Source organism: Falco peregrinus, chromosome 12 (genome assembly GCF_023634155.1).
Source record: "Falco peregrinus isolate bFalPer1 chromosome 12, bFalPer1.pri, whole genome shotgun sequence".
NCBI classification, from domain to species: Eukaryota; Metazoa; Chordata; class Aves; order Falconiformes; family Falconidae; genus Falco; species Falco peregrinus.
In genome coordinates, this window is record NC_073732.1 from 27,517,606 (window position 1) to 27,543,723 (window position 26,118).

At 45.5% G+C, this 26,118-nt stretch overlaps 1 protein-coding gene and 1 long non-coding RNA gene across 2 annotated transcripts in view; both read right to left on the reverse strand.

Moving 5' to 3' along the window:
* The window catches only part of IQCJ (IQ motif containing J), a 53,947-nt gene extending 48,815 nt beyond the window's left edge, over window positions 1–5,132 (reverse strand). Inside the window, 1 exon segment of the mRNA XM_027778111.2 lies at window positions 5,030–5,132. Within this exon segment, the coding sequence (XP_027633912.2) occupies window positions 5,030–5,038 (9 nt within the window). The 5' untranslated portion in view covers window positions 5,039–5,132.
* Window positions 5,133–7,534: 2,402 nt separating this feature from the next.
* LOC106112079 (uncharacterized) lies at window positions 7,535–26,062 on the reverse strand. Its single transcript, XR_008749323.1, has 7 exons — window positions 23,983–26,062; window positions 22,890–23,584; window positions 16,387–16,464; window positions 15,549–15,844; window positions 15,106–15,302; window positions 13,390–13,450; window positions 7,535–12,510 (listed from the first exon to the last, which is right to left on the reverse strand). It is a non-coding gene; the product is annotated as an uncharacterized LOC106112079 (long non-coding RNA).
* Between the last annotated feature and the right edge of the window lie 56 nt (window positions 26,063–26,118).

Here is a 26,118-nt window from a genome sequence, read left to right on the forward strand (position 1 = left end):
TTCCTTCTTTTAAGATGCAAATGCAAAAGATAAATAACCACAGGAGATCCCTCTCCTGCAAGCTGGTGTAACACTCACATCCCCAGCCCTTCCAAGATGAACAATGCTCTCTTACCTGCTTTTTCCCCACCACCACTCAAGCGCAACAGTGGAAGAGAAGGTAGAGGACGGCTCAGGCATCTGGCAATGGAACAGCAAACCAGCCCTGCTCCAGGAGGCACGGGCTCTCACCCCAAGGGGCAGGCAGGGAAGGGAGCAGTGCTGACTCCCACCCCGTAGATCTGCTGGCACCTGGGTAATTGGCTTCCTACACCCTCAGCCAGTCAGGCTGGGGCTAATTACAGGTATTTCAGGTGCAGCAAATAAGAGTAATTAAAACAGAAAACCCTACAGCAGAAGCCTCTCGGTTTTATCTTGCTGCACCAAGGTAGTGCTCAGCGCACTAGATGTTTCATAAAACCTCAGAATCGCTGCAAAAACTAAACCTCCCAGAGGGAAACATGCTCGGAGACCACCAACAGATTTCATTTCTTCTTGCTCCTGTGCTCTTCATCTGAGTGGGAAGGGGGGCTTTGGGCAGTGAAAATTCAGCAAAATCCCTTGCTGGCAGAAGCAGTGGATTTGTGCCACTGCGAGTTGTACTGATGCTACCCAGTGTTTTTACAAGTCCTTTCGGGTAATTCCATAACGAGACCAGCACACGTGCTGCCACCCCTCAGCAAGGCCGAGGGCTCGGGAGCGCTTCCCTGCAAACACCTTCACATGTCAGTAGCTGAGCTGGTTCCAGGTACATCAGTTAGGATCGGGCATGGTGGGCTGATTACACCAATCTCCACGTCCAGCTGGCTCGCGCAGAGCGTCAGGTACAATATTCTCAGTCCTGTGCAAGGATTTATTGGAAAAGTTTACCATGTTCTCCTGGTTTTGTTGTTCTAATTTCTTGCAGAAAGGTTGAATGGCATTGCTGATGCTGAAATGCACCTCAGCTGTGCTTTTCATTTAGTAGTCCTGTTGAACACCTACATTTTATAGGTGTTTTAAGCACTTATAATTTAATAGTCCTATTTAAACACCTCATTGAATTCTGAAAACAACTTTGAGTTTTACTACAAATTTCTTTTGCACAGAATGGTAATAGGGAGTTTAAAAAAATGAATCCACTTGCCTGATCCAATATGTGCCATATTCATTTGGGCACAGAGCTTGTCACAGCTCTTTTTCAGTGCTTAAGTAGTAAAATTTCATTTGGATCCCTGCAGAGGTTATTTTGCATACTATAAAAAAGACCCTACAACAGGAAAATTTTCCAATATTCAGCATAACTACGTGTCCTGGTTTTAGCTGGGACAGCGTTAATTTTCTGCCCAGCAGCCGGTACGGGCTGTGGTTTGGGTGCAGGGTGAGAATCCTGTTGATGACACACCGATGGGTTAGCTGGGGCTGAGCTGGGCTCACTCGAAGCCAAGGGCTTCCCAGTTTCCCCAGCACGAGGAGCTGGGAGGGGACACAGCCGGGACAGCTGACCCCAGCTAGCCCAGGGGCTGTTCCATACCATAGGGCGTCACGCTCGGTATATAGGCGGGGGGAGGTGGCCGGGAGGGGCCGATCGCTGCTGGGGGCTGGCTGGGCATCGCTCAGCGGGGGGAGCAGCTGGTGGTGCATCGCTGGTCGGTCTTGGGTTTTATTCCTCTCTCTCTTGTTGTTGTCTCCCTTATCATAATAACAATAATTTTTTTTTTATTTATTTCAATTATTAACCCGTTCTTATCTTAACCCACGTGTTCTACCTCCTTTCCAAATCTCCCCCCCATCCCACCCAGGGGACTGGGGGGAGTGAGTGAGCAGCTGCACGGTACTTAGTTGCTGGCTGGGGTTAAACTGCACCACTGTGCCTTTATCACCTTATTCCTTGCATCTCTTCCTACCACAAGAAATAATTCCCTGCAGTTCCCTTCCTTGAAAACTACAGTTTCAGACAGGTGAGTGGTTTATGTCCCCAGTCCTTTCCTATTTAGCCAAATTATATGTATTTCACTTTTAGCATCTTCCCAGGAACCAGTTCGCCTGAGCCATCATGGCTGGCAGAGGACTGACCACAGCTGAAGTGCATCATTACAGTGGATGCTCGAGGTCAAATGCCATCTCCAAAGGCAGCTGCCTCCACTTCGAAGCCTCTTGCTTCAAGGTGTTTTTACATCCATCATGCAGACTGCCAGGGAAATGCACCCAGACGTATGGGCTGGGAGCTTCTTCCCACTTTGTCTCCCAGCAGCTCAGTCTGGGTCTGGTCCAGTTTAATGGCCTATCTCAGTGTCTACATACATGCCACGTTAGCCCGACTACCAACACCCGTTCATCGTCATGCACAGTTTTCCTGAGGACAATTTTAGGCAGTGTCTATCTTCACCTATTTGACGTACTTTAAATGAATTATTGCCTACCTTCGATTGACTCTCCCGTTCTTGCAGAGACGTTGAAGAACAGACCTATTTTCCCAAGCACTATTTTTCCCCAAAACCACATTATATACTCTCTGATAGATCCAGCCTTGCTAAATGAAAATGTCTCCACATGTAGCTTCTGCCAAATCCAGGGAGAGCAAAGCTTCATCTGTCTCATGACCAAACTTCAATTAAACCCCTCACGACAACATTATTTCACGATAAATTTTCACGTTACCTCTGGTGTTGCTGCAGGTGATTTTACACACTGTATTTACCCATCCAACCTGTTGTAGAAGAGTGTATTTGAAGTCAGGTAACAGCCCCTGATGCTCAGTGGGCAGCACAGGGACCTGGGACAACACCTGTCTGCCTGAACTACTGCCTTTCTAATGCTACAATGCAGGCTTTTCAGATGGAAACACCATTAAACACTGGTTTCACTGTGAAGCTGCAAGTCTGTGTAACAGTTACAGGTATTCTGAAACCATAAGACTTCACCTTCAGAGAGCACACTACAAACAACACGTCATTTATTACTGTCTTTTCTTTGCCATCCAGGGAAATTGCTGTAAGTACAAACATTTTCCTTGCATTTGATCTCATTTCTGTATTTCAGGTCTATACAAGCTTTTAAATACAAAACAGATGATCTAGCTCTTGAGCATATAAATAGTCTCCTTGGTTTTATTGAGATGACACGAGTCCACAAACTGCAAGAGAAAGAACCTGCAGGACCCTTAAGTAACATAAAATCAGAGTTTTAAGAGGCCAGAGATTTAAAGCAAGCGAAGGTCTCATATAGTATCTGTACTTTGAAATGCAGAGTGCAAACAGGTGAGAAAAGTATTTGAGACAATGCACGAGGCTTTACAGTGCTGCATTGTGAACATTAAGTGAATCCCAGCATCTTACCACTAAGGCAAATTCTTTATGTATTTCTTTTATTTCTAAAACTACCCATAGACCTTACCTAGCCTATTGCAGAGCTGAAAAGCATGAAACAGGCAATATAGGGAATCAAAATATATTCAGCTCTAGGTAAATTAGATATTCCTAATGCATTCTTTTTTCCTGTTCAATTTAGCAAATTAGTTTACATTGTCTGACAAGTTGTCCTAGAAAACATAAAAGCGCAGATTAATTTTAGCTTTGTAGAAATGATAATTCAATATTTGCTTATTTACATCCACCCACACTAGAGCTAAGAGCCACATCTTCTATGCCATGTCAGATATATCGATACCCACATGTTAAACCTCCTCCTCCTTTCCCACTGAATTAAGAGAAGCAGCGGATGCCACGCGGTGAGGAATTGCCTGTGCAGGATGTATCCTCACCGGCTGCGTCAGAACCTGTGCCATGAAATGCCTGAGCTACCACTCACAATTAGCTCGAACTCCCATGTGCTGTCTCAGAAGCATGCTAGCTTGCTCCGTCTCTTCAGAGCTAAGAGCACCTAGTTTTATTTTTTCACTCTGTGGTGTTCACATCTAGTCATTTCAATACATCACCTTCTGATGGATAGCTTTGTAATGATGCATACAACGGTTAAGCGCTCTGGTTGTAAGCAGGAGAAAATGAAAAAGCCTCGTGGGCTATTTCTGCACTGTACTGAGATGATGTACAGTTTAGCATCAGGTGTAAAGATAACACACTGCGTAAGCCAGTCTTGAGGGAAGTACTGCTAAAAGAAGGCAGAATTTCCTCTGAAAAGAGCTTTGATGCTGAATACATACAACTAGCCCCTCCAAACTAAACCTTTGCCTAGCACTACTACTGTTTTAGGAATGAAAAAAAAAAAAAAATCAATCTCAGATTAATTACTTCAGTCTTTTGACCATGGCCGGAGCCAGGATTGGTCTCCGCAGCATTTCCTGGATGACTTCATAAGAATCAAGCATGCTGCCTGCGCTGCACCGGAGGGAAGCTGTGAGATTTTACATGTTGACAAACAGCTGAACTCTTGGCTACAGGAGCCCTACATTGATCTGCTTACTATTCAAGGGCTTGCATTTAGAGGAGCTGAAATGCCTGTTAAATACCACAGCTGAAAAGCCCTGTAGGGTTACCCCATGAACCGTAGCCACGTTTTTTTCCAATAATTGCAGAGCAAAAAGAAAAGGGCAGTTAAACCTAGAGAAATCCTGCCACAGCAGCATGACCACTGCTCAGCAGAGCCCTCCGAATCCTCAGGCATCTTTTTCAAACGCTGTTTTAAATTGTTAGCACATGAAGACGATTCTCTCCTTCCTGAGCCTACAACATAACACAGCCTTAAATTTAGGTTTCCCTGATAAACTTACTGCAGCTCTGTGCTCATTACAGATTAGCAGATGCAATTCCTATTTGTTCAAGCCTCCTTATCAAAAGGAAAAAGTGCTGCTTGATTTAAGATTCCTTGAGGAAATCTGCCTGTACATCTCTGGCTGGCGAGTAAAACAAACAGCATCCATGTCCCAGTAGGCATCCACCCCCCCCAACATCTCCTCATTTAATTAGTTCTAAGAAAGCTGGTCTATCCAAAAGCTGACAAAGCTGCACAAGAGGAACGCTTAAGTATTTATTTAGAAAATTAAATACATTACCAGCCGCATTGTGAAGTTTCTGAGTCACCTGCAGGGAAACACGGCAGAAATCCGGTGTTCACACACTACTCCTGACTGTACCGGCGCCCAGGCTGGCTCTCACAGAATAGCAGACGAGAGCGAAGCTGCAAACCTTTGAGTTGAGCTCACTCTATAGGCATCAGAAAAACCTCAAAGAAAAAAAAAAAAAAAGCCAGAGCTGGAGTGAGCAGCCCACAGACAGCAAGATGAGAAACTTCTGGCAAGTCTCCAGCGCAGGAATGAATTCGCTGTCATTCAGAGATGTATAGCGATGGAAATGAAGGGAAACTTGAATTTACAGGCGGATTTGGATCCTGCTCTAATCGTTCTGCAAAGATGTGCAGGTTGCAGCTCAGCTCATTTTACAAGGCTCATCTAGGAACAAAGCTGGATCAAAAATTAAACAGTATGGTAGGTATGTATACACACACACACATATAGATATATATAAGTGCCAAGGTGCCAGCACAAACTTCAAATTGCTCATCCCATCAGCTATTTGATGTGAATTTTATTAAACCCAGCACAGAGGTACAGGGGCAGCTCCAATTTCTGTAATGAATTAAAGTGGATTCACAGGGGTTTATAATGGTCTTTAGGCACATAAACATATTTGTTTAAGGGTTTTTTTTTCAGTATTGCCAGGAAGGTAAAATACATTTTATAGAGATAATTCAGATGTTTTTGAGCCTGTGGCAAAAGTGTCAGCACACAGAGACTAAACTTGTCCAAACATTTATGCATTTTCAGCCATGGAATGAAAATAAACAAGTCTAGAGTTGAAATAATAATCTAGAGTTGAAATAATAAGCAAGAAATATTACTAGTTGCAAATCCTTCATTGGTCAAAAGACTCCAAGTCATAAATTACCATGATCACTAAGAAAGTGTTGAAATCTGAATTTGTGGAAAAATGCAGAAATTGCTATTTTTAAATGCTGGCGGTGAATATGTTTAATTTCAGTGTTTCGCACTGAACCCTGGCTCCAGCACGTCTCAGGGATGTGCAGTCTCCTGTGTTTATAGATATTTTGCAGTTGTGTATGCAAAGTGAATGTCAACTCATGAAAAATTGGTAAATAAACACTTTCTTGGCATGAAAAGGGAAAAGAGGCTCCACACAGTGTGGGTTAAACTGCGTAACTGAATTCAGCTTCTTTTATTCCCTGCCCTGATAATGCACTCATTTAAAATCTGGTTACAAGTTCAGACAGTGTCTTGGTAAATATAGCTGCTAATAATTACAGCTCCCCGTATTAGAAGTAAGGTTCCCGTAGATTTGGATTGTTTTTAATTTAGCTAACAAAGAAGAGTAAGAAGTCAAGCTAAGTTAAATAGCTGGAGGGATTCTTTATTGCTTGTTTTCTTCCTATTAATAAATCAGTCCTCTGTGGGAAGAAAATCAAACAGTAACAAACAAACAAGAATTCATTAGTGACACAGGAGGCGATGCCGAGGAAGGCAGAATCGCTCTGTGACAAAGAGCAAAATATTTGCCACGTATTTTTGGCTCTATAGAAGCTGGAATGTCCTTATCGTCAGAGATGCTACAACATTTGGTCCATCTCCCGCGTTCAGTTCCAGCCCTGCAGACAGAGCGGCCAAGAGGTGCCAGCTGTGCCCAGCTGTGTCAATGTCAAGTTCAGCAAGGCACATATGGCCGCCGGGGCCAGGCTGTCCCCACCACCCAGCGCTGGGAATGTGGCTGCGTTTGGTAATCACTGGCCACCTCCATCTGCCATCTGGATAAGCACAAAGGCGGGGTTTTTTTAATAATTCCTTTTCTCTTCTCCTGTACCCACCTCCTTTTGTCTCCGAAGGCGGCGGCACGCTGCAGCGGGGTGGCAGCGCTGGGCAAACACAGCCTGGTCCACGGCCACCCCCAGCCCCGCTGCAGGGTGCAGGTCCTGGGCCCGGCTGGGTGTCCTGCTCAGCATCTCGGATCATTTTTTCCCCAGGGACACGCACACTGCAGCCAAGCCAATGCCATGGGTGGGCTGGGAAGCAGGAGATTTGCCAGTGTTGGCTGAGCCACCAACTTGCCATGGCAGGGCTCCCAAATGTCAGCTGAAAGCTCTGCCCAAAGCTTACTCTCCACTTTGCATTGCACATCTGCATTTCTTACCAGGCATTTACACTGGCAGATAACCCAGCTTTTAATAGCACCGTTAGTACAAGCTAAAGGCAGTACTTCTAACAAAGCCGGGGAGATCAGGACATGAAGAAACTGGCCTGGGCACTGTTGCTGTTGAAGGCAAATCTGGTGATTTGGAGCCCGTGTGTACCATCGCGTTCCGGCTGGTTCTGGACACTTTTGCTGAACCTGCTAGCAAACTCCACCTCGATCGCGGGGCTGATGGCTTCTTCGGCCTCTGACCTGGACTGACATTACCGAGCAAAGCACAGCCTGGCACCACGAACGCAGGGAACTGAAGACTGATGCAGAGGCAGACAGGTTTCAGCCGTCCTGCCGATGCTCTGGGAACCTGGTTAAAAAATGTGCTTTGCTTCCCAGCAGGATCCCGCGGTGAGGCTGGGATGCTGTGGTGGGGCCAGCTGCCTCCTTGGCTGCCTCACCCACCAGCACAGACACCCGCCAGCTTCTCGGCCAGGGATCTCATTGCTGGCGCAAGTGGATGCAGAACAAAGTTTGCATTCCCAAGGCCAGGCTGAGCTGGCAGGGTTTGAATTTACAGCAAGCCTGCTTTGACGTGCACACAGAGCAGCAGCAAAGCCCCACTCCCTTATTTATTAATAAAGCGGTAACGAAGAGGAAGGTGCCGGCGGCAGCCACCCCGGGAGCGTGGCCCTGAGCTGGGGAGGGCAGGGGGGAGCCGGGCAGGTGAGGACAGCACCTGGCTGCTCACCCCTCCTTGGGTTTGTGTTTCTTCATATGAATCCAGTGACTTGCTAACAATTCCTCCATGTTCTCATGTATACCCACTTTCTTATCCATTTCCCTAAGTTTCACCCCAAATTATCTTTTTTTTTTTTTTTCCTTCTTTTCAATTTGGAATCCTCTGCGTTTAACCCATCTTTTGCTGGAATATTTTTTGTGGCAAGTTTGCTTTTCCATGCATCTTTGCTCACCTCTGCCGATCACCCGAGAAATACTTTCACTGGCAGATTGCATCACATTTCCTGCATCCTATTTTAATTTTCCTACCCTGAGCATAAGCGATAGCTGCTCTTGCTTGCTCACACTCTCTCCAATTTTCCACATGTAGCACCAGCAGCTTCCCCAGCTCTTCTTGCTGTCATGGCAGGAATGGTCCTGAAGACTGAGGCAGCCAGTTTGAACATCCAGCAAGCAACCACCCCAAAAATTAAGAAAACACATCAGGGCTGTAAAAATTAATGAAATCTCTGATTGTACAAAGTGAAACCCGGGAGACTCAGGACAGGTAGGATCATGTATCCTATTTCCCCTGCTCCCTGCCTGTACGGGTGCCTCACACTCCGGCGGCACAGAGTTTCCCAAGGACTGTAATACTCGGGTCTAACTGATGTCTGTGGGCTTACAACAGAGGCACCCGTGTGAGGCTTAATGGCCTGGGATGAAGAAAGGTCAGACCGGATGATCAATGGTCCTTCCTAAGGATCGAGATTAAATAAAAAAATCTCCTACTACTTGCAGGATTTAACCTGAGGAGTAATTGCACTGCAGGAAAATACTCCTGGGTTTTGGGCAAGAGTCCATCAATTTTAAAGCATGCCCCCAAAACAACAGCTCCACACCGGGGGGAGAGCCGGGGACAGCTTTCATCCCAGTGCAAACAACCCTGGATTTCACCAAATTAACTCGCAAAATTACTTCTTTGCACCACAAGACCTTTCCACGTGCAGTTCCTGACGTCCACCATCCCACCACGCAGAACCAGCATCGCCTCGCAGTGATCACAAGTAAATATTGGGAAAGATTCTTGTCCTGTTGCTACATTTGTGCTTTTCGAATCCGCATTTATGTCAAATATTTTGGCATATGAAAAGAAACACGCACTTTTTTGACTGGGAAGATGCTGAAGCTGCCATAATCTGTTAGAGTTACACGCTCCGAGGGGCTGGGCAGAGGAGCGAGTGGTCGCAGAGAGCCAGCGTGTGGATATTAGCTGTACAAGGGATATTTCTGAGCCGGATTCTGCCTAAATTACATACCGCACTCAATGTCTGAAATGTATAACATGCTCAGTAATTTTTATATTTTAATTTGTCCTCTGTCTCCCTGTGACTGAAGAGAGATCATTACCAATAGGTAATGAAAGTTGCTGAGCTGATGAAGCATGTTTTGCTTGGAGCTAATGTCACGTGAGGTTGGGGTTTGGGATTTTTTGCTGGTTTTGTATTTGCTGTCTGACAGCCTGCTGTGCACATCACTTCTCATCGCCAGGGCATCCCAAGCACCACGCCAGCACAGCTGTAACTTCCAGCTCCAGCACTTCCTCATGTAGCTTGACATGCAACTGTTTTTCTCACGGCAAAGACAGAACTCAAAACACTTTGGCCTGAAGCGCCTTTAAGGTCTCTGTTACACATCCATTTTGTGCACTCGAGGTTTCCCTTGTCAGAGCATTAGATTTCTGCCTTTAGACACTTCACAAAGTTCCCTTCAATTTATAACAGCAGATGATTGACTAAAAAACACCCTCTCCCTTTTTTGAGCAGCTTTGCAGGGAGTGATATGATTTATATAAATTTGTATAATAACAAATTAAAATGAGTCATTTGCACTCCTCCCATGATGTCAAAACCCAGTTCCAGTGCCAAAAATTTACAGGCAGTGCACACACACACACAGCTTCCTTAGCAGCATTCCCGAGTTCAGTCTTTGGTTTACATTTCGATTTCCAGGCATGCTCATCTTTTATAACAACTCTGAAGTTATGTCCATAAAAAGGTGCGTATCTAATCTGAATAATATTGGTTAGAGAAAAATTCAATTTCTCCCTCAAATAACAAGATCACTAGAAAGCTGCTCTTTGAGCCAAGTGCTTTAGCAAGATCCCAAATCTCATTTCCATCATTTGCTTATGGAAAAAAGAGAAGAAAGGAGGTCTGTGGCAGAGCTGCCACTGCCCTGACCCAGGCATGCCCTGTGCCTGCCGCACCGCTCAGCTCGGCTCTACGCACTCTGATAGAAGGATTTGGGGGTTAACCTGGTTTTTTTCGTCATGACTTGCTCACATACTAAAATAAAAACAATTCAGAAGAAGAAAGAAATAGCAGAGTAAACAGCAATCTTGCGACCATCTGCCTACCATGGATGAGCCATCTCGTGCACGAATCCATGTGCAGAGAGGGAAAAGGATTTTCCTCTGGTCTCACCATCTAAGACCGGGTGGCTCCTCATGGAAGTGAATTTCTGCCTGGACATCAGCCCCAAAATTTTTTATGCAGCTGATGATGCTTGCTGCGCCTTCCTCCAGACATAGGACCTGAACTGGGTGCATTGGCACCTGCCTAAGGCTGGGACCAGTGGGGCTGTGGGTTCTCCCCGTCCCCGGCATGGGCTGTCATGGTCCCACCGCAGCAACACCCCGCGGCCACAGGCTGCTGCCCCCTCCAAGGGATCCCAAATGAGACTTCGCAGCAAAATACAGTTACACAAGACCTACAGTAGCAACTTTTACTAATCTGTCCTAGACAAGATTATGGAAAAAAAAAAGAAATGTGGATTTTCTTCTTAAAAAAAGGAAGCTCTGGGTATCTTGGAATAATTAATAAGCCGAATTACCCTATCTGTAAGATAATAATGCACCATTAAAAAAAGACCAAATTTTTATTATCCAATTTTTATCAGAAATTAAAATAACTGTGGTTTAATATAATTCAGTCGGCTAATTATAGCTCAGGTAAGGACGATCTATTTTCTATTAACATCTCAGCGCCATCAGATGCAGAGCGCAGTGCCTCCCCTCCCCATGCCCTCCCTTCAGCCCTGCCGGGGGTCCCAGGGGACTTCGGCACACTCTGAGCCCCTCACGGGTAAGGTGACCACCATCCATGCAGAGCAGTGATAGCTCTCCCTCCTACTTACAGCAGACCTAGTTTTTAAAAGCCTTTTTGATTTCATAATTAACTGTTAATTAGGAAATAAATATTCACCTATTCCTGCAAATGAAGCCTGAGTGCTGCTGTTTGACAACCACTGCAAAGACACCGATTTTTTTTAACCATCAGTTTGTTTAAAGGAGGAATGAACGGAATTACTGGGAAACTTGGATTTTCCAAAGGTTGCATGTTGCCCTGCCCTGCAGCTGCCACGAGTCAGACATTGTACAGATCCTGCAGATAATGCCTTGCAAGAGTTAAACTTGCCACATTCTACCCCGAGTGAAGAAAAAAAAAAAAAAGAGAAAATCCATCTCAAATATTACATCTCTAAGCCTTTTTCAAGAAAGTTTGCAAGGCACCGTGAAACACTCCCCAGCAGGCTGCATGACTGCCTCCCACCGTGCCACACCAGAGGCACACGTGCATCTGCTCTCTGCCAGAAACCCTGATTTCTGAGCACAAAATGAAATTGGAAAGCTTGACAGTTCCTGCACTGGGCAGTACATTCCTCAGTTGGTTCCCAAGTCCAATACCAAGAGGAGAAAACCAACCCTCGGTGCTTCTCCACGCCTCCAAAACCCATTTCTCCATGATGTTATTTGGTCTGCTGTGCTCCGGCCGCCCTCCCTCCCCTCTCCGCACAGGCAACCCCCCCTGCGCTCCCCAGGAGCCGTGCCTGCCCTTCCCCGCGCTCCCACCAGCTGATGGCCCAGCAGCACGACCATGGCAAGGGTTTGATGGATGACCTCAGGACAGCAGATGGAAAGGAAGAAGAGCTGGTTCCTGCTTGGTGCCTGGTAGAGCAGGAAGGATGCTACAGCTATAACTGTGAAAGCGAGGGTCTGTGCAAGTTGCCTGTATCCAATCTGCTTAATTCCTACTTGCTTCTTTAAATAATGAGGGCTCTCTGCCCAGCTAGCAGATTTTAAGGCAGCCAGGCAGCCAAAACCCAGGAGCTCCTGTGTTCCCATGCCTCACCCAAAATGCCTGTGAACCCTCTTGTCAATAGCCTGAAAACCAGGAATTAAATCAACAAAGTTAAAGGAGTATTTTTCTCACCCAACTAATTAGTTGGATAAGAGATACGCAATGTGGTCTACTAAATATATATCCAGCCATACATGTATAGACATAGAATTTAACTAGGGACAATATGGTTTAACCAGCTTTTTCCGAAGAAGCAGTTCCCATCTGCTGAAGCCAACTGTATTTCTGCTGTGTTTTACGAGCTGTGGTGCTTTGGCCCTGGCTGCCCAGGCAGGGCAGCAGTGGGGTGGTCCAGCTGGAGCAGGATGCTCCCCAGCACCCCCAGCTCTCCGGACAGGAGGCAGGCACATCTCACGCCTCTTCTCCAGGGTGTATCTGTGGTACAGGCAACTCCTCCCGAGCCACAGCTGGGGCAATGTCACCTGTCAAAGAGAAGGGACGGGTAAGGTCTGTCCTTGACATCATCAGACAGGATGCATGCTGTATAGCTGTGTCAACACATCGTCGCTGTAAGGCTACGTGTTGAACTGGTTTAGGCTTTTGACCAGCACCAGACCTAACAAGCAGCCTCTCACTGTAATCTAGTTTGAAGAGCCTTGAAAGGCTGACTAAAATGCACCTATTGTATACTGAAGAAATTTTATCCTATAAATAGCATATTAATCATTTATGGCAATCAGCTATGGCTCGAGATTTTAAGCTCGACACTCCCTGAATGCCAATGGAAAAGAAGAGCAAAGCTGGCTCCCTCTGCTCAAATCTCATACCTCTGGGGAGCTAATTAGCGTGGAAACGCTTGCTGGAAATTTTCAGCAGTCTCTTAGTACTGTATGTGTTTGGGATTTCAACTCTTAAGATACTACAGCCAAACAAAAGCTACTGGACGGCTCCAACAGCCTTCACCAAATTTCAAGAAACAGACTTTAATATATTTAAGGATGCAATTATTGAACTGTCTAATTCAAATATTGTACTAAGCAGAAGTTGTCTCATCCCGCCCGCGCTGATTTGCTTCCAGGCGTATTTATCCAACAGGAAACGAATCCTGGATGCGGCTCACTGCAGCGCTATCACACGAGGGTATCTGTGCAGAGCAATAACTCTGAAAATGGCTGGGTTTATTTTAAGCCTGGAAAATGCAGTATCCTAGCACCCATGAAGGTGCTGGTATCATCTCCTGTTTTGCCAGGGGAAGGGGATGGGGGGCCAAGTGGTACACACACACACAAAACCCCACCTTTTCCGCTAGGATGTGATGTACCCAGGCTGCAGAGCCCAGCCCCAGCTCCCCCAGCACTCACCGCTTTCAGGCCTCAGATTTCGCTTCAGATTTCCTTGTCTGGATGAAAACAGGGAATTCACCTATTGCATGCATGAGAGAGAAGCATCTGTGCATTCAGATAAAATTATATGATTAAAAAATTATTTTAAAAGAAAATGATTCCACATAGAAACGCCTGGCAAATAGCAAATACTGGATTTTGGCGTGAAAGCACCTGGAGATGGCTTTGGATGCTCCCATCTACATCAGCAGGTAACTTCAGTGCCTGCACATTGGTGGTGTGAAATCACCCTTTCGGTCCTACCTGGTAGATGACCAAAACCCAATGTTCAAAAAACAGCTGATGCCTTCAATGGGAACTGGTTTTATTTTCTCAGAAGCCACAGAGCCAGAACTTCCCATACAGAACCGGAGGTAAGTGGCTTCGACCGTAACTCGCAGCTCCCCACTGGCTCTGTTTGGGAGCTCAGGCTGATTGCTGTGCATGTAAAGATTTACAATGCAAAGTAAAGAATAACTGATTAAAGTGGAATACACAGCATTTCAGGACCTTAATGAGTTGGTTAGAGAAAATTAATTTCCATGTTTAATATATGCAGAGAGTATGAGGAAATCTTAGAATTTAATTAATCACAACATAAAAAAAGTTATTGGCTATAATTTTAAGTAAATACTGTTTAATTATTCTTCTAATATCATGGCTAATTTAGAAGTCATTTCCCCCGATACTGTTCCTGGTTCAGTCTGTTATATATTTATTGGTCCAACTCTAGCCTCCACATTTTTTAAAATAACGGTACATTTTCACCATCTCTCTTCTAAAACCAACAAATTTGTAGCACAAACCCCCTTCACAGTCCCAGAGCAGAGGCGTATGGTGCCAAGCCCAGCCTGCCTAGAAAAAGCAGCAGAAATCATGCAGATTCACATTAATTTCTCTTTAAAAGCGGTGCTGTCATTCCTCTCCCTTTTATTCACTGTCATTTTTAATTAATGGCTCTGCCCAAGCCCGATCTCAGCTATACTTCCCTTTCTGATTTTATTCTGAATCCTGCTTTATTTAAAGCTTTGCAGTGCTTGTTTTTTTCATTCAAGAGGCTTCCCAGAGTAATGATCAACAGTAATTTGAGTGATACATTTAAGAAACTCGTTTATCTCAAAAATGTTTATTTTGAACATCCTTGCGCTGTGCAAGACAAGCAGAAGCCCCGGCAAAGCGCGGCGCTTGTCTCTCCGTAGGCTGCACGGCAAGATGCCTTTGCTCTTTTAAAGCGCAATCCCGACTGACTCCTGTAGAGCTCAGATCAAATCCAGACAGCACATCTGTCGCTGTGAAGTAGGAATGAATGGAAAAATGTCAAAATAGCGTCCTGTTTCCTACCGACACGATTTAGGTTCTTTAAACCACCCTTTCCAGCCTGTACCTTCAGGAGTCCCGGGATTACAGCCAGCTGAGACACCAAAGCCTTGCAAGGGAACATCAAGTCTTGCGCGTGGGTAAATGCTCGTGTTGCATCAATGAAAGGTTTGGGGGGTTTGGCTGCTGTTGAGAGACAAAGCCCTTGAATAACTGAGTATATACATCATTGTATATAGGCGTAGGTACCCCTTGCTGTTCAGGGCGGCTCTGCTCCTTGGCTCTACTGCTTTAGTAATACCAACCGAAGCATCCTTCTTTCTGAATTTTGAGCTAAAATTAATCTAGAAAAATGAAACATCTTATTTATATACTAACCCTTTATGTTGGAGAGCAAACAGCAACAAAAAGCCATGATGTTGCCTGTGTCAGCCCCCTTCTCAGGCCAGCCCGCAGGGTGCAAGTGTGGGGGGAGATGCTCTTCCAGGTGGCTGGGAGCTGCGTTTCTGCTGCCTTGCAATTTCTCATGGGTTTGCTCCAGTTAATTACGGTTTTTAATTGGTCATTAGTGGTGCCTGGGGAATAAGATAAATGGTCTCTTCTGATTTATAAAATTTAAAAGATTGCATCAGTCTAAACAAAGTAAAACCTTGGATTATCACTAATTGCGCCTGGACCTGACTGATGCGCTGTGGCAGGAGCCTGGATGGCATCGATGGGGAGCCTCCTCCGAAAGGCTCACCACGACAAGCAGCTCCGCTGCCAGCAGGGTATTCAAGACATACAGGAAACCCCAAAAATAAGGAGCAGGGGAGATTTACCTGCATTCCCTGGAGCACATGGCAAGTGGCAGAGCATGTACACTGCAGGAAAGATCTCAACAGCAGCACAGCATCGTCCTGGTGGCAATGTGTAACTGAACCATAAAGGGCCACCGGAGGCTGCCGGAGAAGTCCCCTGGGCAGAAAAGCCAACACCACCAAAGTCCCTCTTTGAAGCAGGCTGTGGCTGTATTTTCTCTTTTTTATATAGACATCAGCATCTGCCAAAGCCAATTTAACATGGATCACGAGAACTCTGTGATCAATACCAGCACTTGACATACAGGATGGTTGCACTAGAAATAAAACAAATTGGAATAGTAAAAAATAAAATCAAATTAATTTTTTTCTCTGAAATATCAAAACGAAATTTTTTGTGTAGATTTTTTCCCAACCAGAAGTATTTAACCAAAATTCATAGGAATTCATAAAATATTTCCCCTGACCCATACCCTCCCTTTTTTCTGGGCCAGGAGCAGCAGCCAAAACATTTGCTGCAGCTCTACCGTCTGCCTGAGAGGTTTTGACGTTACAGGGACAACTTAAGCATTTTCTCCTCGGGAGACTGCTCAGGTGACACTGAGGTACAAGGGGACATGACACTGCCCATCTATGTGAAATATGGCATTCATGCCATGAATAAAATAAACAGAAACCCCCCATTTCCACCCACACTTTGCCTTCATTTGCATTTTTCAAGTAATGAAGGACTTGGCCACTACTTCCCACAACTGATGCGAGGCTCCCACTTCAAGGATTTTGTGCAAAGAACATCCATGGGGTGACGATGGGACTCAGGCTTGTCTGCTGCCCAGCCCCATGCATCCCAGTTACTTACCAGCATCTCTCGTCAATCCACCTCTGGCAACCCATCCGACGTGCAGCAGCAGCACAGCTTTCGGGGCAAGAGAAACCCCTAAAATTGCAAATGTTACAGAACAGAGAGCCTTGCCTTAAACGAGAGCTTTGCAAACAAGTCTGCAAATATCAATAGCACAGATGTTGTAGTCACAAGTAAGAAAATCACGTCACTAACATAAATTTATTTTTTTATTAACTAAATTCAGTGTAAGCTGCTTCAGACAGAAAATTTTAAAAACCTGCCACTTTTAGATCATTTTGTCTCTGCCAAGGACCATCTCAAAAGAAGTAAGTCCCACAAGGATGCAAAGCCCCTCTTGCAAACAGGCGACCGCCCTACTATTTTTTCTTCACGTATCGAAGGCAAATTCCTCTGCACATTTCTACAGACAGCTGCAGGTGACACAAGGCCTGCGCCTGAGCAGTTAGAACCAAAACATGTTCTTGTTGCTCACCCTAAGGGCAGAGAATTAAGCACATCGCAGTAAAGGCTGGTTCTTGCAGCACACTGCACTGCACTCACAGAAAATACTGCATCCCGCAACGCACAGAATCCAGATTAAACTGCCGTGGGTAGGAACCACTAGAGAAAAGCTAGGGATTTTTTTCCTCCCAGCACCAAAAAGCAGCTGCAGAGTTCCACCGGCCAGGCAGGAGTAAGAGGAGTATTTTAACTGACTTACAACTTTTGCTACTAAAGCAGTCCCAGGGCTGCTGCAGCCCAAGGGCCCTGCAGAGCAGATGCTCCTCTGACACATAAGATGGTGCAAAACCCTTCAGAGGACTTTGTGGCTCCGGCCCCTTATCCCAGCTGGCCCCCACCTACCGCCCTGCCCAGAGAACCAACACATCCACCCGCCGTGCTCCCACGGCTTTTCCCCTCCAGCCAGAACTGCACAGGAGTCACACTGAGGCTGGGGGGGAGAGAACCCCTGCATCATCCCCGTATTTTCACCAGCTGAAGTATTTTGTGCACCAGCAGCAGGATTTCACAGGACTACATAACAGGCTGGCAACAGCAAGCCCAAAATTAAAACAATTTAACTTTCAAAGGCTTCAGCCTGAAGAAAAAACATAATCTTACCTGTATTGAATTAATTTATTTTTTTAAATTAACTTTGTTGAAAGAAGCTTTTTTTACAAGGCTTCTCGGATAAAGGATACCGACCACTATATAAATATAAATTATCCAATTTAAAAAGCCTGTCTTTCAGCTCAAAGCAGCGCCATGCCTACTCGGTAATTCCCCAAGGTGAGGCCAGGAATATAATGCACCGGCTGATATATAATAGCTGTCTCGCATGTGAGGAGTAAAGAGCCATTTATGGAATTTTAGCATGCAGGAAGACTAACATGTCTATTAAAAGAAAAATGTGAACTCTGGGTCTCTCATCAGGGACTCATTTAAATGCAATTTTGCTAAATTAGCTGCACTAAGGAGCCAATGGAGGAAGGCTAACTGCAAACCCAGATAAAATAGTACTTCTTTGGTAATAGTAATTCATATTAAAGGACTCCAGTGGATAATAAGTCATTAATAGGTAAATATTTTTTTTTAATCCAATAAATCCTAAAACAAGCTTGGAACTCAGCATCTCATGCTGTTATCTGGTAAACCGAGGTTTTACATATTTCACTGAAGAATTCCAAATGCATCATTTATATCTAAGCCACAAAGGGAAAGAGATTGGGACCTCTTAGTCTGACTCAGATATATGTGAGACATCAAAAGAGATTTTTAAAAGGCACGAACAGCCGGAAAACGGGATATAAGGCAACATGGGTTTAACAAATGATACTAGGTTAGTGCAGTACTTTCCTTTGATAAATTATTGCTTACACAGAAGTGTCTGTCCTCATAAGTGTAAGTGGGATGGAAAACTTTTTCCTTACAGCGCTTAATAAATTGCCAGAATCCACCCGTTTGTGGAAGAGCCAATGTAAAAACTTCCCCTATCGCCCAGCCGGCCCCGGGTTATCAGCGATGGCCATCAGCTGCCTCGTATCGATATGCCTCCAAAGCGACGAGCAGCGAGAAGGTGCGTGCTAAGAAACAACCAGCGGTGGAAATAACCCTTTCAAAGAGCCACGACGGGAAGCTCTCCGTGCAAGAGAAAATCCCCGGGGAGGAAGGAGCTGTCGCCCGCTGACAAGCGCTGCGAGATGCTTCAGGGAAATGAAAGCGATATGCCCTAATGCCCACCTGAATGTAATTTATTTTAATTGGTTTACACTCAAGAATATTGGCATGCTATCCATAATTAATAGTGAGATGATGGAGGAACTCTTTACGGGATGCAAGGGCAGGATGGAAAATCATCAGAGCCAAAGGAGCGAGAGGGGGGATGGAGCTTTCCAGAGGGTGTCCCAGCAAGGAAACGCCGTCTCCTCGTGACTGGTGGGGATGGGTTGGACTCGGCCTGCCCAAAGCCAAAACACCCTGGACTGACCCAGCAATGCTGCCTAGATGGGATGCGTGGGATGGGCAGGGAGATTGACGCCTGGGTTCTCCAGCTCTGGGACCTGAGTGGGGTTTCACCCTCCTTGGGCAGGCTGCGATACACCCTTAGGCTACAACCCAAAGGCATGCTTGAAGCTCCCACAGGCATAAACCAGACCAGGGAGCAGAAGCAGCATGGTGGCACGTTCCTCCAGCATCCCTGGCTGTTGCTCCAGCAGAACAGGCAGACTGAGCACTTCCCCAGCCATCACCTAAAATTCAAAATAACATGGATTTCCATTCCTACTTCACATGTAGATTCATTATTCCCAAGGAAGGCTTCATCAAGCTGATCTGACCATGCTCATATAGCTGGTGCTGCTCAGTGGGTCAGGAGCTCAGCAGCTACAGGGAAGCACCAGCAACGTGCAGACATGAAACAAAATCAAGATGAAAACCACAGGCCAACAATATTCTTCCCAAAATTGCTGGTCTGTAAGTTTGCTTTCATTTCTAGCCTGCAGGTGCCTGCACAAAGAAGGGATGCCAAGAGGTGAAGCACATGGAAGGACACGGGACATTCCTGTCTGCCAGAGCACAGAAAGTACTAACCCCAAATCCTGTGCTCTCAAGATATTTTTATGGGAAAGGACATGCGTATTCAAGCCCTTTCAAGTGTTTTCTGAATTAGGGCTCTAAATACAAGCTTCCACATTTCCTGACTACTGTTTATTTCGGTTACATTTATAATATATTGGAATTCACTCTTAAGAGAACATTTCCTCTAGTGCTATAAAAACATTCCCCTCATTACTTTCTGAAATTTAAAGATGGCAACACTTGGAGACAAAAGTTTTTTTCAAAGCACTGGGCAGTTACTAATGATAATCATAAAAGATTAAATTTTCAACGTAATTAGCCTGTAACAGGTCAATAAAATCCCTAGGCCAGATGGCTTCTTAATTGAGTTTTCAAAGAAATTTGGTAATTATAGGGACCACCCTTAGATATACTCAACTTTTCTTTTTAATGAAATTGCATAATACCAGATTATGCAAGAAAGACCATAATGAGTTTTAACAAACTGAACAAAGACCTTTGCATCACCAGCTTCTGTACATCTCTTCATAATACCCATCACCTCTGCAAGAAACTTTCCTGTTATCTAAGGCAAAAATCAATACATTAATCCATATAGATCAGTCTGGATTAATGCGGGAGACTGCTTTCACATCTCAACACTGATGGTTTTTCCTAGAGGCAATCTGTTACTACATAGTATGTGATGGGCTGAAAAAAAAAAAAATCATTTCAACTGGGTGAAAATAAGGTATTTTGATTTGTGCATAAACCTATAAAAACCATACCACCTCTGTATAGGGGTTCACTCTTTTAGCCGGGAACGTGTCATTTTGAATCCCCATTCCATGCAAACTCTCCTGCCCCAGGGCTGCACGTGGGGCGGGAGGTTTCTGACCCCTCTGAACGTGTCTGCACTACACTGGCAACAAGTTTGTTAGCAAAATCAGAGCAAAGCCAAACGTGAGCAACACACCGCACCTCGTTTTACAAAATAATAGATGAGTGAACTTTGAATTTATTGGGTTTTATGCAAATTAAATGTCACCTGGGAAACATTTGCAATTTCTGCTCTAATTTAGACAAATACTGATAAGTCACTTTTTGAGCTGGGGTAAAATCTTTTCTAATTCAAGCCTTGCTCGATGTTCATCAGCTTGTAATAATCTCACATTAGGACATCCCCCTGAGCCTCTTTTGATTTCTTGAGCTGCAATCCAGATCCCAAGTTGTAACCCGCCACTAAGCAGCTTCCACCAAGCAGAGCAGCAGGCTGAAAAATGCACGCACTCCTGCATGGTCCAACGTTGAGCACAACGCTGAGCTGAAACCCACCACGTTTCATTAGGATATATCACCTCTGCGGGCGTCAGCCGCACACTAGCCCCGCACACAGTACGACCAGTGACCATGACAAGGAACCCCAGCAGGCACGCTGCCTCCGCCTCCCAGCACCAGGCGCTCAGCTGGGCGTGCTGGGGAAAACAGAGGAGGATAAGCCACATGCAGAAATTCACACACACCCACAAATTAATGTGAGTTCAGGTCCAGTCTCTCTAATTGTCTTTCCTGCCCACCTTAACTGAAATTCCTCCTCCTCTCCCTTTGCCAGCGAATTTCCACGAGGCGGGCACCAGGGAGGACAGGCGTTGGGCAGTGTCTCATGGCACCCCATGGACGCCCTGGGACAAAAGCCATCGCGCAGCCCTGCTGCTGCACTGCACCAAGGTGCGTCTCCATCCATGGTAGCGTATAGCCACCAGCTCCCAGGGACACTCTTTATTCATCCTGTTGCCATTGTCAATGGTAACACACCTCCACGTGCAAGTCACGGCAGCAGCCCAAAAGGCAAGTGTGGCTCCACTGCAGGCACTGCACGTTACCGCAGCCGGTACGAGCCATGCAGCCCGCTCAGCTTCCCAACTGCAGAGACACACATGGCAACTTGCTACCAGTGAGGCCAATGCTATTAACACAGACGCGGATCCGCAGCTGAGCTTTCGGCAGGCTCATCCTGACCAGGACTTTAGCCATTTTATTGAACAAATTCTCTACTCAATAGCAGTTTGAATTAAACATACCCCTAGAGCCTAACTAAAGTTAAAGCCACTGACTTGCACACTTATTCTAAAATGCTAACTTTTGACTTCACACTCCCCTGCGACTATCCCAAAAATTATTTTCTGAGCAGGAGGGAACCTTCATGGCTCTCTGGCTTGGCCCCCTGGCACTGGCCTGGCAGGGACGGGCCCCCTGCTGTGCTCCTCAGCATCACCTTCAGCATCCACCACCCCCTTGGCATGGAGCAGCAACCAGCACAGAGTGCCCAGTAGTTAAACCCTGTTTAAAATTAACAATTGGCCCATTACCTACTCTACTCTTGACTTTCTACCAGCTCCAGTATTTACAGTGGAGAGTCTGCCCTTTCTCTGCACAACCACCTCTTCTTTATAGAGTCCTGGATTTATTTCTTTTTATTATTATTTTCATTCTGAGAACTACTTTATCATTTCACCATCAGACCGAGCTGCTGTGCCTGTGTTGTTGAACAATCCCTCACAAAATTATATATGAAATCTTCTGTTGTAAGGGTCTGGATGAGAGCCACAGATAATGCCCCAGAGGCTCTCCAAAGTGACGCCCAGAAGACCAATGCCCTCTGACAGCTATGGCAATGCTTAATTGTTCTCAAAATTTACTACGTGATTACTACCATAGACAACAGACTGAAGATTATACACCAAATCAGGGGCAACCTGTAGTTGCATGAGATATTAACAGACTTTAAATGGCTGACTATATTTAAAAATAGACACTTCATTCTGTAGAAAGAGACCGTTGGGGACTGGGTAGCATTAAAATGCTTGTGGATGCTTCCAAACAGGAATTGCCATGGATGATAATGTATAGAAGCAATGTTAAATAACAGGTTAATTCATGTATCAAAGAAAATTGTGATAGCTTCTGTATTACCTTTATATCTTTATTCATTAAGGAAACGAGTTCTCCTCCAGCACAAAGCAAGCGCTGTATTTATCGTTACTGACACTTCATCAATGCCAAGGTGAACTAGACCTCACTTTTGCAAATCTCCACAACTCTCATTAGCGAACGATAAAGATTCCGATACAAACTCAGAAGAGTCTAGGAAGAAATAAGATACGTGATGAACTGTGGTTTGAACAATAACTCTCTGGCTGACCGCTGACAGTTTGACTGTTGCGTGTTAAATAGGACTTTATAAACAGAAACGCAAAAGACCTGTAACGACAGCATGTATCACTAATAGATTGAGGTATCATCAAATTTGTTTAGATTCACATGATTTGCAAGCCAGCGGTGAAGATCAAAAGAGAGTTATGTTCATACTACAACATCCTGTCACATCATTTATTAACTTTTTCCCGTGAACAGAGGCGACCTGCCTCCAGTCTCCTTATTCTGTTCTTAGTGCCACTTACCATCTCCCAGAAAATTATCTGCTTTCCAGGCACGAAGACGCAAGGAACAAGAGCAAAACATGCAAATGGCCTCCTGCTGTCAGCTGAGGATGCCGGAACCGCACACGCCAGCTGGGGCTCCCAGGCCAGCCTGAGCCAAGCCCAGCACCGAAACATTGGGTCGGAAACCCATTTTGATCCCAAAAAGTGAATTGATGCCCAGTTAAAAATACATATGCATGTGACAATATTTTTCCTCATCTTTAAATGACTGTAGTGCAGCCCTGGTCTTGCTGCCGCGCAGGAATTAAACCCAAAGGCGCGGGGGCAGGTGTGCGTGCCCTGTGAACACCGAGGTGTGCAGCACAGCTATGGCAGCGCCTCACCCCGAGCGCTGTCTCCCCTCCAGGACAGGGAGGTCTGGGGGTGGTCACCTGGGAGGGGCCCAAAGCCCCAACCACCCAGGGGCTGAGCACCACCTGGTCCATTCTGCCACAGCAGGGGAAATGCTGGTGAGGTCTGGGAAAACGTGCAATAAATTATTAAGCTGTACGGGTTTTTTGAGAAGGTGCAAGCTGGAGCTCCGAAAAGTGGGTGATACAGCTTTTTATTAGTCATCTTGTGCCTTATCCTCAGGAGAAGGGAACGGGTGTGGATTCAGCCATGACCTTCTGTCTGCACCAGCACTGCAGACAAGCAGCACTTCTGTTATAACACTAAAAAAAAAGATAAAATAAGCACCCAAAGTCATGATCTCAAATACCGCCATCATACCCAATCTACTGATCTGCCTTTGTCTTCTGAACAATGTGCATAATTTTTTTCCCAGGGAAATAAAAAGCTGCATATTCCTTTGATTTTCACCTCCAGAAGGAGTTCTGCGTAAGTCGCTTATCACCCTCCCACCCAGCCCAAAGCTCAACGCTCATCTTTGAAAGCACTTACAGCTTGGTGGGTGCTGTGGGAAAAAGGGGGAACAGAATCTCTGCTAGGGGGGAACACAATTTTCTAGGATGATATATATTTGTGTAATATATAGACATATACATACACATATATATACACACAAGGGCTTTGTCTCTATTTCTGTGTGTAGGTGTAAGTATATACATACACACACGTATACAGGACGCAGGACATATCTCATCAACTTTCTCACTCGTTGCTGTTAGAAAATTGCTTAGTTAACCCTCCGTGCAGACCTGTGAGACAGTGACGGCAGGAGGTTGGGTGCTCTGGTGCCATCTCCACTCCTCAGCATGCAGAAATACGAGTGCAGCTCACAGTGGTCCAGACCTACAGAGATGAAGATGTGCCATCAGCTGGGAGGACATGGCAAAGCCAAAGACTTCAAAGGCAGCAAGTTCTTACACTGCAGAGGGAAAAATGTCTACAGCGATCTAACTTCAAATGAGACCTTCCCAGAAAAAGACGATAAGCACTGGAAAATCTTTATGTTGCCTCCAGCTGGGGGAAAAGCTGATGGCACCTTGGGAAGCATCTGTCCACCCAGGTAAAGCTCCGGTGACAGGATCAGAACTTCTCTGGGGAAAGGGGGAAGGCAAATGTTACAATGATGAAATGCTGTGCTCCTGCTCCACAAGAGATTCTAGAGGTTGTAAAACCCTCAAACGCTGAACTGACGATCTAGGAAATGAATAAAATTAGGAAATTGCCAAGCAGAGAAGCAGCAAAGAAACCACAATTTCCTTTTTGGAAAATTAGTAATAGACTTGGGACTGGCAAGTTTAATGTGCATTACATATTGACTGTTCAATGTGTAATATCCAAAAACGACTTTCAATCTCCCCTTTAATAAGAAATTATTCCCTTCTGAAGAGTTCCCCTGAGACTAGCAGCTCTTCACACACAAATCATGATATGATCGGAGCCTCCAGAGTAGCAATGCAACACTAGGTAGAGGAAAAGGAATAGCTCTGACACAGGGCAGTAGCCAAATGCACTTTTAACATACTTAGCCACCTACAATATCAGTGTCTCTCAAAGGCCCTTGGATTTTTTGGCCGATGTCACGGCAACATCTGAATAAAACAATTATTGGGAGGGAGTGTGTATGTTTTGGGCAGGGGAGAGTTGTAGGACAGTCCTGCTGAGCTCAGGGGGCAGCTCGGGCTGCCTGTCCTCAGGCACATGCACGTGGGCTATCCCACCGGACCATCTCCAAGTCCCTTGTAAATGAGGTTGTTAAACAACGCCACTAACTGGAACACCACTGTATTCTTTCCCATGAGCTGATCTTAGCTGTTTGGGGCTTGGAACATAAATTAAGACTTCAAAAGCTGCAGGCACGCTGATGGACGGTGCCTGGGCTAACCTGTATGACACTGAATTGACATTTTCACTAGCCTTGGTGATGGCGTGTTTATCCTTTCAGGCAAAACCCTCTCCTCCCTGTGGAGCAGCACGCTTGCCCTGTGACATGCTGTAGGGGCTCACGGGAGCCTCTTGCTAGTTTGGCTCCTGACTTGGAAGGGAAGGACAGCATCACTTGCCACCCCAGCGCATCTCTGGGTGCAACTACATCACACCTGCACAAGGGAAGTCCCACAGATCATCACCCACCTTTGTTTTTCAGTTGCTTTGTATGTGTTCTGAAAGTCCTTTACACACAGCCTTTATTTCAGATCAGGCTTGAGACCCTCCAGTCATAAGGAAAATCTTTAAGTCTTCCTGCCTGTCACACACCCCGTACAGTCACAGGGCTTTTACAACGTTTGGACAGCTAGTGTGAAACCGTTACTTTGCAAGCTTCTGAACAGCCATTTGTCTTACAAGGGAGTCAATGATAGATTTTGCCCACATGAAAACAAATGCTTAAACCTCCTTACAGTTATAAGTAACACTGAAGTCACTGGTAAAGGACAGAAACCCAATACTTTGAGACCACCTGAATTTACATAAACAGCCTTGCTGTCTTCTGATACCGCTGCTCCTCGTGTTAAGCAGGATTACTCCTCAATTGATTCACTGAAACCAGGCATTTCAAGTACCTCAAGGAGTAAAATAGCATGAGCGCGCATCAGTACACTAAAATCAACGGGATCAAAGCGCTTACTCAACATAAGCAAGCATGTCACTCTAGCCTTTCATTTAGCACATGCTACTCTCACGGGGCAGTTCCACTGCTTGAAAACATCGATGAGAGGTTTTCTCCCCCTGCATGCCTCTTCCTGAACTTTCCCTCCACCCCCACCCCCCCACCCCCTTTTGTAACACTGTTTTTCAGCCT